Source organism: Podarcis liolepis (assembly GCF_965112155.1).
Source record: "Podarcis liolepis genome assembly, chromosome: 5".
NCBI lineage: Eukaryota > Metazoa > Chordata > Lepidosauria > Squamata > Lacertidae > Podarcis > Podarcis liolepis.
Genome location: NC_139556.1, coordinates 4,341,209 through 4,353,469, shown reverse-complemented (window position 1 = coordinate 4,353,469; position 12,261 = coordinate 4,341,209). Strand labels below are relative to the sequence as shown.

Below are 12,261 nucleotides of genomic sequence, written 5' to 3'. Positions count from 1 at the left end.
GATGCCTGAAGGATGCAACCCAAGTTTGGATTCTTTGATTTAGGCAGCAACACATCTTGGGCCAGCACTGAACACCGCCCCCCCACTGCGGAGGTGCACAAGGCCTTGGAATTCCCATGTCACCTTCCTTGGAGCTCAGATTTTAGTATAATGGTAGTGGTATATAAGAAAATTGTTCTCTGGCGTTATAGGGTAATAATTTTGCCTTTCATAAAAGATTGTGTAGCAAGATTGATCTTGGTCTGGGGTGTGTTGTGGGGGGAAGATACCTGGGTTTTCTTATTCAGTTGTGGGCTCTTTGGAGCCCATTATTAATGCACTAACTAAGCAGTTTCTAAAACTCTGATTTGCAGGATGATGATGGGTAGATTTGGTAAGTACAAGATTTTAACTTGGAATATAAACCCATAGTAATGATCCATGTGCAAGTTTTGAAAAGCAGTAAAATAAAGTTGCATTTCAATGCTGTCTCTAGTTTGTCTCCCACAATTTAGGAGTTGCCCTTAAGCCTGTTTTTGTCCAAGGTGGCACATTAAAACAATTCTCTCGTTCTCCTTTTGGGCTTAGAGCAGCCTGTCTTCTTGCATCCCATTTTGCCAACTAGGACTGCACTGGACATTTTTGATGCACAGCCAAACTACAGAGTTCAGCTTATTTTCTGTTGCTGTTGATAGCTCCCACCTTCTCTGCTTCCAGCAAGTCCTGACTCCTGTGGTCTGAAGGGACCCCCATTCCTGCCTTGCACATGAGCTTGGGGCAATCCCACAGCTGTTATGATCTTCTATATCTTGCTGGCCTCCTTGTTGCAACAGGTTCTCTTCCTTCTTTTGCCCTCTTTGTTCTCAGTCCCAGTGCAGCTTGGTCTGCACCGCCTGTTTCCCATGGAACACCATCATTTGCATGGAGGAGCAGAAGAGTTCCTACTAAGGCAGTAATGACTCCTCAACAACTGGGATTAACTTCTCAGAAGGCTATCTGTGCTTATTTTCATTCATTCATTCATTTCATTCATATCCCAACTTTCCTCCACGAAGCTCAAAGTAGCATACTTGGTTCTCCCCCCGTCTCATTTCATCCTCACAACAACTTGGTGAGGCAAGTTAGGCTGTGAGTTTCATGGCTGACTGGTGAATTGAACCTTGGTCTGCCACATCCTAGTCTGCTCCGCTAACCACTACATAGCACTGGCTTCCCCCTTGCTCAGTGAGTCCATTACTTAGATAAGTACGGAATAATGCATATCTTGCTTCTGTGAATTTTCACTAAAGCCTTTATTGATTTGTTGAAACCTTGTTCCCTTTCTCAAACCAGAGCGAGATGCTTTTGACACACTCTTTGACCACGCTCCAGATAAACTAAGTGTCGTAAAAAAGGTAACATGCCATTTGTGTTTAATGGGCCAGTGGGCATTTTTTCCACTTTCTTCAGATAGCAAGGGTCTTGCTTTCACCAGGGTTCATCTAAGGACATGAACCAGGAGCAGTGGCTTTTTAGGTACTGGGTGATTATTGCAAGATGCCTACTCCTCACGATTACAACTTTTTTTGCAGCCTCCACATTAAGTTGCTGGCACAAAAATCCCAGCCTGTATTTGCTCTCTATTTACTGTTTCTGACAAAGATCTCTGTCATGTTTCTGAGAATGGGTGTTTTTCCTGGGATGAAAAACTTAAAAATGACCAGCAGCCTGGATGAAGCAAAAACTGAAGTGCCTCTCCCTCAGCTGATAGCCCTTCCTTTGCTGAAGTCCACTTCTCCTTCCTTTCTGCCCTTTGACCCCTGAAGAGCCACACCACAACGGGGAAACCTGTTTTGGCCTGAGGGCCACCTCCCCTTCTGGTCTTCTGGGCAGCCTTCTGGCAGCCACTTGCTAAGGGCGGCTGGGTCCAAAGGAAGAGGGGGGTGGAGCAGCAAATGCAGCTTTTACATTTTGCGCAGTAGACGAGTTTCTACGCCCACTCACTCACTCACTTGCCCCTCCATCCTCACAAGCAAGAGACATTAATCAAAGGAGAGTCAGGCAAAGCACTCAAGATCGGAGCTGCAGAGGCGTGTAATAAAGTTTTGCCTTAGGCAGTTTGTAGAGTCCTGAGGATTTACATTCTTCCTCCCTCCCTGTTGCCTGTGGATGAGTCTTTTGACTGAGGAGCTTTCTCGCGCTTGAAAATGTTTAAAAGCAAGCCTCCTTGAAAGGTCCAGGTTGTCTTTCATCAGACGCTTCCAAAGCACGACAATTCCCCACGGGAACAGCAGGCTGGAGAATGCCACCAGAGGCCGCTTGCATGGGCAAAAGACACTTAATGGGAATCAGCCCCCGTTCCATTGAATTCCAAATATAATAAACCTGCCAAAGTTTCCTTCTGCATAAGCATAAGGTTTACAAATGGGTGGTTTTGTATTGTGAATGTGTTTACGTTCCTTCTTAGAAGTGTAAAATGAATAGCGGTGCAGTCCTAGGCATGCCAGTAGATGGGCTTAGGGTTGCATATCGGTTGCATTTTAATTTCCTTACCTGCTGTGTTCTTTTTCCTTTTCAGTCCCTGATCACGTTTGTGAACAAGCACCTAAATAAACTTAATCTGGAAGTGACAGAATTAGAAACCCAGGTAAGAGGCTTTACTCAGCACCAGTGTCGACAGTCAAACCATGCCTTCAGATATTTTAAAACATCTTCCTTTTTAAAATCAAGAAATAAATCAAAGTGTCTGCAGGAGGCTGTAAATGTTATTAGATGACTGGGCTTTAAACACGTAAACTTTTCCTCCAGGACTGTAAAAACCTCTCTCTTTAAGCTGCTTTCTCACTCAAATATCTGAGCCTAAATACAGGACCAGTTTAAGCTACATTGCTGCCGTAGGTAAATATCACATCCCCTTGTCTTTCTCCCCTGGAGAGTTTCCCCCAATTTCAATCCAATTTCCCTGTTATATGTAGCTGAACGGGGCAAAGGGGAAGGACTGAAGTTACATAAAATATCCCCATCCTTGGTCTTCAGGCAACATGGTCTGGAAAGGAAATGATCCCTCCTCCTTTCTGAGTGTTCAACTCCTTTCCCTTTTCCAAAGAAGCAAATGGAAAGGTTGCTGCATTTACTTGAGGCCTGTAAGGGGGCCACAAATGTCTCCACATCTCCCACTCCTTTATTCCAAGGGTCTAAGGTGGTCATGACGCGGGTGGCGCTGTGGTAAAACCTCAGTGCCTAGGACTTGCCGATCGTATGATCGGCGGTTCGAATCCCCGCGGCGGGGTGAGCTCCCGTCGTTCGGTCCCAGCTCCTGCCCACCTAGCAGTTCGAAAGCACCCCTAAGTGCAAGTAGATAAATAGGTACCGCTTTATAGCGGGAAGGTAAACGGTGTTTCCGTGTGCTGCGCTGGTGCTGGCTCGCCAGAGCAGCTTCGTCACGCTGGCCACGTGACCCGGAAGTGTCTCCGGACACCTCTTAAGTGAGATGGGCGCACAACCCTAGAGTCGGACACGACTGGCCCGTACGGGCAGGGGTACCTTTACCTTTAAGGTGGTCATATATGAGGAAACTGGTGGTTGTTTTTTAAGAACAGAGTATAGCCCATATGAAGCTCTCCAGATGTTGTTGAGCTCCTCCTCCATCTAGTTTAGCACATCTGGTTTGCACAGCCTGGGGTGCAGATGGGGAAGCACTAACCTGTGGCCTTCCAGAGACTGCTGGACTGCAACTGACATCAACCCTGACCATTTGGATATATTGTCAGGGCCTGGTGAGAGTTGGAGTCCCTCAGAACCTAGAGGGACGCAGGTTAGCTATTGGCTACCCAGGTCTAGACAAAGGCAGAAGTAATGTAAGTGCTTAATAATAGCAACAGTAGTGAAACTCACCTTCCTGTGGTGCTCCTCCTGTTCTTTTTGGGTCATCAAAATTTGCAGGTAGGTAGTAGAAAGGGTATGCGCCGTTGAGACCCAGCAAACAGAAAAACCTTAAACTGAAAATGAGTGCAGGCTTATTGATCTTAGGATTTCTTGGCTATGGGGTTTACCAGTTTTGATAAGGGGTCTGTAAACTTTCATTTGCACTGCAGCAAATAAACTCACCTTGTCCATTTTAGTTGCTACACCAGCCCTGGCTAAATAGCTTTAATGCAAAGAAAGACTTCTTTGGTATTGAAACCTAAGCATGGGAACAGTCACAGTCTTGCCCAAAATGTATTTATCCTAAAAACAGGCAAGCCAAGTGCCTATTTGTCCTGTTGTGTTCTGTGTCTCTTGCTGCAGCATGAGGAGTTCAATATGGCTGCCTTGGAAAGACAACAGTTCAAGATAAAGCCGGGGTTCAATCAGATTCTTTTCTTTCTGTATAAGAACAAGCATTAAAGAGGCCTCCTAGCCCTCTCACAGGTCCTTTATAAGACCAGTGGTAACAGTTGGCCCTGGAGAATATTAACCACTCTCAATTTTACCCATGGACTGCCATCTGTCCAGATTTTAATTTGCTCTGAACTAATTTTAAGATGTATTTTAACTAATTGATTGCCTGTTTTTATGTTCTTTGTATACTGTCTTAGTTTCATGATGTTAGCCGCCCTGAGCCCAGCTCCGGCCGGGGAGGGCAGGGTACAAATTATTATTATTATTATTATTATTATTATTATTATTATTATTATTATTATTATTTAGATTGGTCCCCACCCCCGAACTCAGAGCACTTGGGAACACTCCTTCTTGTTTCACTAGCATTTTTATTCACCTCGATCCTCAGTGGGATAATAATAAATCATAAAATCCCTGCAAACACCAGTTGATGCCAGCAATTCCGACCAGAGCTGAAGTGCCCAGGAAAAATTGATTATTGATTCAGTGTGTAGTTTGCAGCACCTCTTCTTTGACTTCTCCTGGGGTCCCAGCGGGGGTGTCACTCGTGTTTCTCTTCAGTTTGCAGATGGCGTCTACCTGGTTTTACTGATGGGTCTCCTGGAGGACTATTTTGTTCCGCTCCACAATTTCTATTTAACGCCTGAAAGTTTTGATCAGAAGGTGGGTAGAAATCCCAGCCAGGCAACTTTGGTTTGCCGCATTCAAATGAGCCTTCCATCTTTATATTTGCCACTAAAGCCAGAGTGAAACCAGCACGTTCTCATAATGGTGGCAGATAAGCTGCCACGGTTAACATTTTATAATTCTGTGAAAAGGTTCTGAGAAGCTTAGCCATGAATCTTACCTGGAAAACCAATTAATCCAGCAGCTAATGTGCAGCCCGCAGCTTTACAATGATGTATTAGCCGCAGGGGTGTGTGAGAGAGAAATCTAAAGATAAAATGGTCTGCAAATATAATTTGAAGAGAAAGTAAAGTCTTATCTCACAGACGGTGGTCCAAGAGAGCAGCTGGATCTGTGTGCACAGGAGACTTGAAAAGGCCACGATCCTGCTGATCCTTTGGGAGAGACAAAGGGCAGGTGAAGGGGACAGGATCCGCTCTCTCACACAAATGGCTGTTGGGGGAACCTTGACTGCTCCTTGAAGGGTTGCACGTGTTTCTCCTTGGATGTGGCCGAAAAATCTCATAGACAGTGCCTGTTGCTCCATCCTGCACCCTCCCAGCTGCTTCCACGAGGACATAGCTCCTAACTTAAGAGGAGGCGCAAGCCCCATCGCATGCACACAGTGGGCGTGCTCCCTTTATTTTATTTTTCTTTTGAGGATTTATAAAACCGTTCCTAAGAAATGAAGTGGTCTGCAACAGCAATTCTAAACAGCAACTTGCATAGTAAAAGTAAACCTACACATTGCAATCTAAAAAAGCAGAATTTGAAAGTGTCCAGTCACAGAAATTCCACATAGTGTACACTATAAAACGGCTGATTCACTGAGTCACTGTTCAGAGGGAAGTTCTTACTGGCCACCTAAAAGCACTTGTCTGAATTCTATTCATTTCAGTGTCGGGGAAAGCTTTGCAATTCTGTTACTGTTAGCAAAGCAGTGTGTCATAGTATGCCCTTTTAAAATATGTTGAGGGAGCTGTTATTGGGTTGTTGTTTTTATTTTGATTATGTACTTTGTGGTTTTATATTCTGATTTTTTCCCTGTGAACGACTCTGAGACATACAGGTATAGGGTGGTATTATTATTATTAAATTTATATACTGCCCCATACCTGCAGGTCTCAAGTCACAGAGTAAAATCAAAATAAAACCACAAAATACATAAACAACAACAACAACAACAACAACAACAACAACAACTCAATAACACCCCCCAAAAAAAACACATTTTAAAAGGGTATGGGATAAACCTCAACCCTAATAATAGGGTATAATAAGAATAGTGAAGTCTGTAGCTCACTGATTTCTGTGTGCTGAACCAACCTAGCCTTATAAAAATATTGAACTTCCACTATAACATGTATGCATGAGTATTAATTCATAGGTTGACTTACATAGGAATATTTGGAGCCCCTGATGGGAAGTTGTCTCTGTATCCAAGAAAGGATAGAACCTCAGTTTGTACTATTTTGTGTTGGCTTATTTAGAGGACTTGTACGTTGATTTGCCCACAGTGTTCCAGGCACCTCTCAGTCAAGTAACATGTCCAACCATAAAATCCCTAAAAACAAAACACCCATAGGATTGTGCTTTTGACTATTAAAGTCAGGGGTAAGCAAGAATTAGGAGGAATAAACTCTTTTTTAAGAAAACCAATTAACTTCAAAGGTGGGGAAGTGTTTCCTTGTTTTTACTGCCCAGCTCACTGAGCTGTGAGTAGTTTTAATTAAATCCCTTCCTCCTGTGTGTGGTGTAATATTGCAAGAATTGGTCATTTCAAGGTAGATGGCAGCCGGGGAGCCAGCTCTTTTAATCTAACTGCAGAAAGAGATAGATACCCCACCCACCGCGGCGCATTTGCACAAAACAAAATGTTCCTCCAAAGCTGGCCTTATAGACAACCTACTCCAGCCTTCAATCAAAGAGAATATTCTTCACATCCCCATTTGCTGCACTTTGATCCATATATCATGAATGAAGCCTGTTTTCATCAGAATGACACTGATGTGTCATTTACAGCTTGGTTCATATATGAACCCCTTGCACGGGCCAGTTAATTGCCAATAACAGTTATTGTGGCTCCCATCACTTCTGACAGCTGAACTAGACGTACCAGTCACAGAATCAAAGAATTGCAGAGTTGGACGGGACCACGAGGGTCATCTAGTCCAGCCCCCTGCAGTGCAGGATTTGTTTCCCCAGTGTGGGGCTTGAACCCACAACCCTTCATGTGACATTTCCTGGATTTTAGCACTTCCAATTGTTGTGGGAATGAGGAGGGATGTGTTTAATGCTTCCGCCCAGATACAAAAAGTCTCTGTTTTTGGAAAGCTAGCATTTCAGGGAGAGTGTTCCTCTCTGATGTGCAAGTGTTCATATATGCAGGGTTTTCGCTTCATGAAATTTCTATGCTTGGAATTCAATTCCAGGCCCGAAAATGGCTGTGGCTGAAATGAATGCGCTTCCAGCTGGCACATTACATTGATCTGTGTGGTCACCTGGACAAGTCCGAAAGGGTTTAAGCAATGTGATTTTTCTTGAAAGAAGATGATACATTAAGAACGTAGGCTGACTTAAGAATCCTGGAGTGCATGCATCCAGGGATAAGCTAAGCAATATGAGGGGGGAAATGGAGGGAGGGGGTCTTTTCATCCCACTGAAAATTTAAGAGGTTTTTTGTTGTTTTGCAGGTTCACAATGTTTCCTTTGCTTTTGAACTGATGCAGGATGGAGGACTGAAGAAGCCCAAAGCTCGACCAGAAGGTATCGTGCGCAGTTCCACTGAAACAAGCACATGCTCAATTGGACATGCATGTTGGCAAGCATGGGAGGGATTTAAAGTGTTGGTTCTCCCATGGCATCTCTAGCCATGTCCACATGGGCTGTTTTTCTGTAGCCTTCTCCTAGGCTTCATTCTCAAGATGGTGAACAGCCAGAAAGTGTGGTCTAAGGCTGAATTTCCATGGCCATGTTTTCCAGGCAGTGTCACTAGCAGAGGCTGGTCTACCAGGGCAAATGAGGCTCTGTCCCACCCACCTCATCCTTCATCTCCCTGTATTCATGCTGACAACCAGCTTAGAGGAAGGTGCAGTTGATTGTCTTCCTACTCCTTAGTCTCACTGTTGCTCTTGTAGAACTCAGCAGGCGACGAGGAAGGCGAGAAAGCTGGAGTTAGTGAGCTCCGCCTCTCCTTGGCTCTGTCCCCATCTATTGTTGGCCTCCTTGCCTTCCACCCACCAGGCAAAATAGGCACCGGCCACCACTGAGTGAAAACCATGGAACTCTCAGGCGCCCCCTTGGACCAAATATTGCAGGGGCCAACTGCTGTGTCAGGAGGAGGCCTTGCCCAGCACCGTGCAGCTTCAATGGCCGGGTCTCCTCTTCTCTTGCCTGCCTCGGCCCTTCGCTCGGCTCAGCAGTTTGGCCTCCTCCGCTCCCTCAATATTGGGGGAGCTGAGTCCCCTGCTAAGGAATATTGAGGGGGCTGATGGCACCTCCACCCTCTAGAGTTGGCGCACCTGAACTCAGTGGAATTTGCAGTGGTACCTTGGTTCTCAAACCTAATCCGTTTCGGAAGTCTGTTCCAAAACCAAAGTGTTCCAAAACCAAAGCGCGCTTTCCCATAGAAAGCAATTCAAAACGGATTAATCCGTTCCAGACTTTTAAAAACAACCCCTGAAAGAGCAATTTAACATGAATTTTACTCTTTAATGAGACCATTGATCCATAAAATGAAAGCAGTAAACAATGTACTATACTATAAAACAAAACAATAGCTGACAGCCGCATCGGACGTCCGGTTTCCGAAAAACGTTCAAAAACCGGACACTTACTTCTGGGTTTTTGTTGTTTGGGAACCAAGGCGTTTGAGAACCAAGGTACCACTGTACTTCTGAGTAAATATGTCCAGGATTGCACTGTTAATATTGCATCAAATATCATTTGATGCTGTAACATTGAATGTGCTTTATGGACACTGTATTTAATCTTCTGCTGAGTTATGATTTGTGGGCAATGCGGAGGTTTAGTGTGGTGGCTGAGACAACGTTCTGTCCCTCATGCAAAGGAATTGGGAAATCAGTATAATGAAGGCAAAGTGAATGAGCCGTGTTGGGAAGGGTTCCTGCGCTGCGGACCAGAAAGGGACTTGTTTATTCCCCCATTTAGGAGGGAAAGCATGGACCAGCACTTTCTCCTGTTTGCCTGCAGAGGCCCATCGGCCTCCAAGATTGCCCAAATAATCCATCCCCTACAAATTTGGAAATTTCCTCCCAAATAGTTTCCAGAAGCATTGTAAATACTTTTCTGTTTGGAGCAGGCTTGTGTAGGTGCTGGTTTAAAACATGAAGCTGCCTTCAATTGTCAGGCGGTTGGTCCAACAGTTTAGCAGCTTTATTAGAAGAAAAATATATTCTGTAACTTTCTAAAAATTGATTATTTTCTCACATGTGCTTATGTGTTTAAACTTCCCAGTGAGTCTCTGGAAAAGACAGTCTACTGAAATTTCAGTCCAGTGTTCAAATAAAATTCATTCCTAAGAGAGTTGTTTTAATGGGAGTTTTTATTGTTGTTGAGGTTTCTCATAATTTTGTATACAGGGAATTGCATGGGGGCGTTTTGGTATTAAAAAGCTTGTTTAGCAGAAGACTATTTTTCATTTTTTTTAAAGTCAAGCTCTAAACCTAAAAATCTCTCTCTCTTTTTTAAATCCCTCAGATGTTGTCAACTTGGACCTGAAATCTACCCTAAGAGTTTTGTACAACCTGTTTACAAAATACAAGAATGTTGAATGACTTGGAGACCTCCTGAGACTCTAATCTTCGCGGCATCTTTTTAGCGGGGAGAGGAGGAAAGAGACCTTCCCTTTCTCTTCCTTCTGTGCCATATGCTGTGCTCCCTGGTGCATGATGGTGCTGCTTCTTTTATTAGCATTATCTGCCTGTAACTCTTCCATGCTTTGAACCCACCTTGAAATGTAGCTTTAATTCCTTGAACTACCCACAGTGTGCTTGTTTCTTCTAGAAGGCTCTCATGTGTTGCATTCAGCACAAACACCTTCTTCCATTAGTGTAGACTGCAGTTAGGATGAATTCTGGTGATGAGAAGATTTGAAGTGGTTGATGAAGGAGTTGCTAGGATGCCTTTTGTCCAGGTAATGGGCTTCTGGGTCCTTCTCTCTGTTTCAACTCTCCAGTGAACCCACTAGGAGGCTTTAGGCTGCCCACTCTCAGGGTCCACACATGCAATAAAGAAATTATCATAGTCATAGTCATCCTTACAGGGTCATTGTACGTATACACTGAGATCATGAATGGGAAGCAACTTGAACACTCCCAAGTGCTATAGGAATGCTAAGCTAAGTTGCTGTATTTCCCCAGTCTCCAGGGTATAATATTGACACATATAATATAGGTATGGGTGAAACCGATGTTGGTTGGAGTGTGGAATTTAATTCATTTTCAAATGTGTGCAGCTGTGAGGTAGGAAGTAGCTGTAATCCGTTTGCGAAAGTCCCTCCAGACTTTCAGAAGGGTGTGCGCACCTCCTCTCCTCCCTCCTTTACACCCTGATTTTAGACATACGTACCCCAGCCCTATTCATTAAGCCACTGCACAGCTTAATTCATAATACGATCTCTGTTCAATTGTATTTTGTTATTTTGAGATTGTGCCCTGGAACTCTTCTATGTAACTTTTGGAGTCCTTGTTGACCTTTCTGTCTTACCCTCTTACCACTCAGTATTATTGCCACTAAATACACTGTGAATCTCAGATGGAATGGCTGCCTGGAGTTTTTGTTGTGCTTTGGTTATGTCCGATGAATCGCTGGCCGTGCATTGATATGATGGGCGAATGTATCGAAAAAACACCTCCCTTCTTCGCTGGTTTTCAAACAGGGTTTTGGAAGCTCATGAGGGGGTTTTCAGTGATGGATGAGATTCCCTGAAAAGCAGGTTACATACCATTTAACTACTAAAATCTTTTGAGGATGGTTTGGGGTGTTTTCTAGGGTGCACTTTCAATAAGCTCAGTAGGGCTGTTTAAACTGACTGCACTAAAATACACCCTGGAATCCCTTCAGAAGTGTTTATTTGCTTTGAAAATATTCAGCTATTGAAACATGGACTGTACATTTTTTCAGAAATAAGTTGTTCCCTGAGGTAAACTGCTTGAGAATTGCTGTCAGAGAGCAGTCTCCCCCAACTTTGTGCCTTCTGGATATTTCTAGACTGCAATTCCTGCCGGCCCCAACTACTGTGGCCCCTGGTCAAGGAAGTAGGGGGGTGCAATCCCAAAACATATGGGGGCACCAGGATGGGGAAAGACCCACACAGAGCATTGTGGGGCTGAATGAGACACTGTCAAAAGCTTCATACTTAAGCTAACACAGTATTTCTCAAGATAATGATTCATTCTGTGGCAATTGTATTATGCCAACAATCTCTGTGCTTGCTCCATACATAATTGGCGTGAATTTCAAGCCCTCTTGTTTTCTAGTTGATAGAAAAGCCCTTTGCTTCCCTTCACACGCTGTGGGGAGCTTGTTCCATTCGGTTTCCTTCTCCAGCTGGTATTTTGTCCCTTTTTAAAAAAGCGAGCTAGATAACATTTCTGCAGAGCTTGGAGCCCCCTTGGAACAACTGGTGGGTTTCATCACAGTGCCCAGTAATATTAAGGAGAGCTTAGTAGAGTTAAATGTACAAAGAGGATTGTGCTGGCATGCTAATTTGGATGAAGGCTCCTTGAGGGACATGGCTGTTAACAGGGGACGGGATTATTGCATTGAAGCTGTTCCTAAGCATGTAAATGGTGAGGATTACAGAGACCTTCCCTGCCAAATCCTTGCCTTTAGGCTCTCTTTTCCTTCACCTCACTAATGTCAAGGACAGGCAGGGCGCTGATGAGTGCGCCAGGAAAAGGGGGCTGGAGTCTGACTTGGGAGAGGCAGCACGACTTCCAGGCAGGAGGCAAGAGTCAAGGCAGGGGAAGCTTCAGAGATGGAGGGTGGAGCACAGGATGGGTTGGAAGAAGAGGAGGAAGAGGCAGGTCAGGCAAGGGAAGGGAAGGGGGGCTGGGGCTTCCCCACCCTCTCCTGCACACCACTGTCTCCCATAACCAGGAGGGGATTGAAGTGGGATGAGCAGAGGAAGTTGTCACGGGGGAGTAGTCTCCCGCTGTGTGTGTGCAGCCCGTCAGGGGGAGGTACATACCAAAGTGAGGGAGAGAGAGTGGTCCCCTGTTGCTGCAGTCG

The 12,261-nt window shown here is 44.6% G+C and overlaps 1 protein-coding gene across 4 annotated transcripts in view; it reads left to right on the top strand.

Annotated features, from left to right (window-relative positions):
- PARVB (parvin beta) overlaps nucleotides 1–10,781 on the top strand; it is a 172,967-nt gene extending 162,186 nt beyond the window's left edge. For all 4 annotated transcript variants that reach the window (XM_083503440.1, XM_083503439.1, XM_083503442.1 and 1 more), the window contains 6 exons: nucleotides 354–373; nucleotides 1,312–1,373; nucleotides 2,537–2,605; nucleotides 4,903–5,004; nucleotides 7,701–7,773; nucleotides 9,727–10,781. In XM_083503440.1, the coding sequence (XP_083359566.1) occupies nucleotides 354–373; nucleotides 1,312–1,373; nucleotides 2,537–2,605; nucleotides 4,903–5,004; nucleotides 7,701–7,773; nucleotides 9,727–9,803 (403 nt within the window). In that variant the 3' untranslated portion in view covers nucleotides 9,804–10,781. The remainder of the gene's footprint in view (nucleotides 1–353; nucleotides 374–1,311; nucleotides 1,374–2,536; nucleotides 2,606–4,902; nucleotides 5,005–7,700; nucleotides 7,774–9,726) is intronic.
- The last annotated feature ends 1,480 nt before the right edge of the window (nucleotides 10,782–12,261 follow it).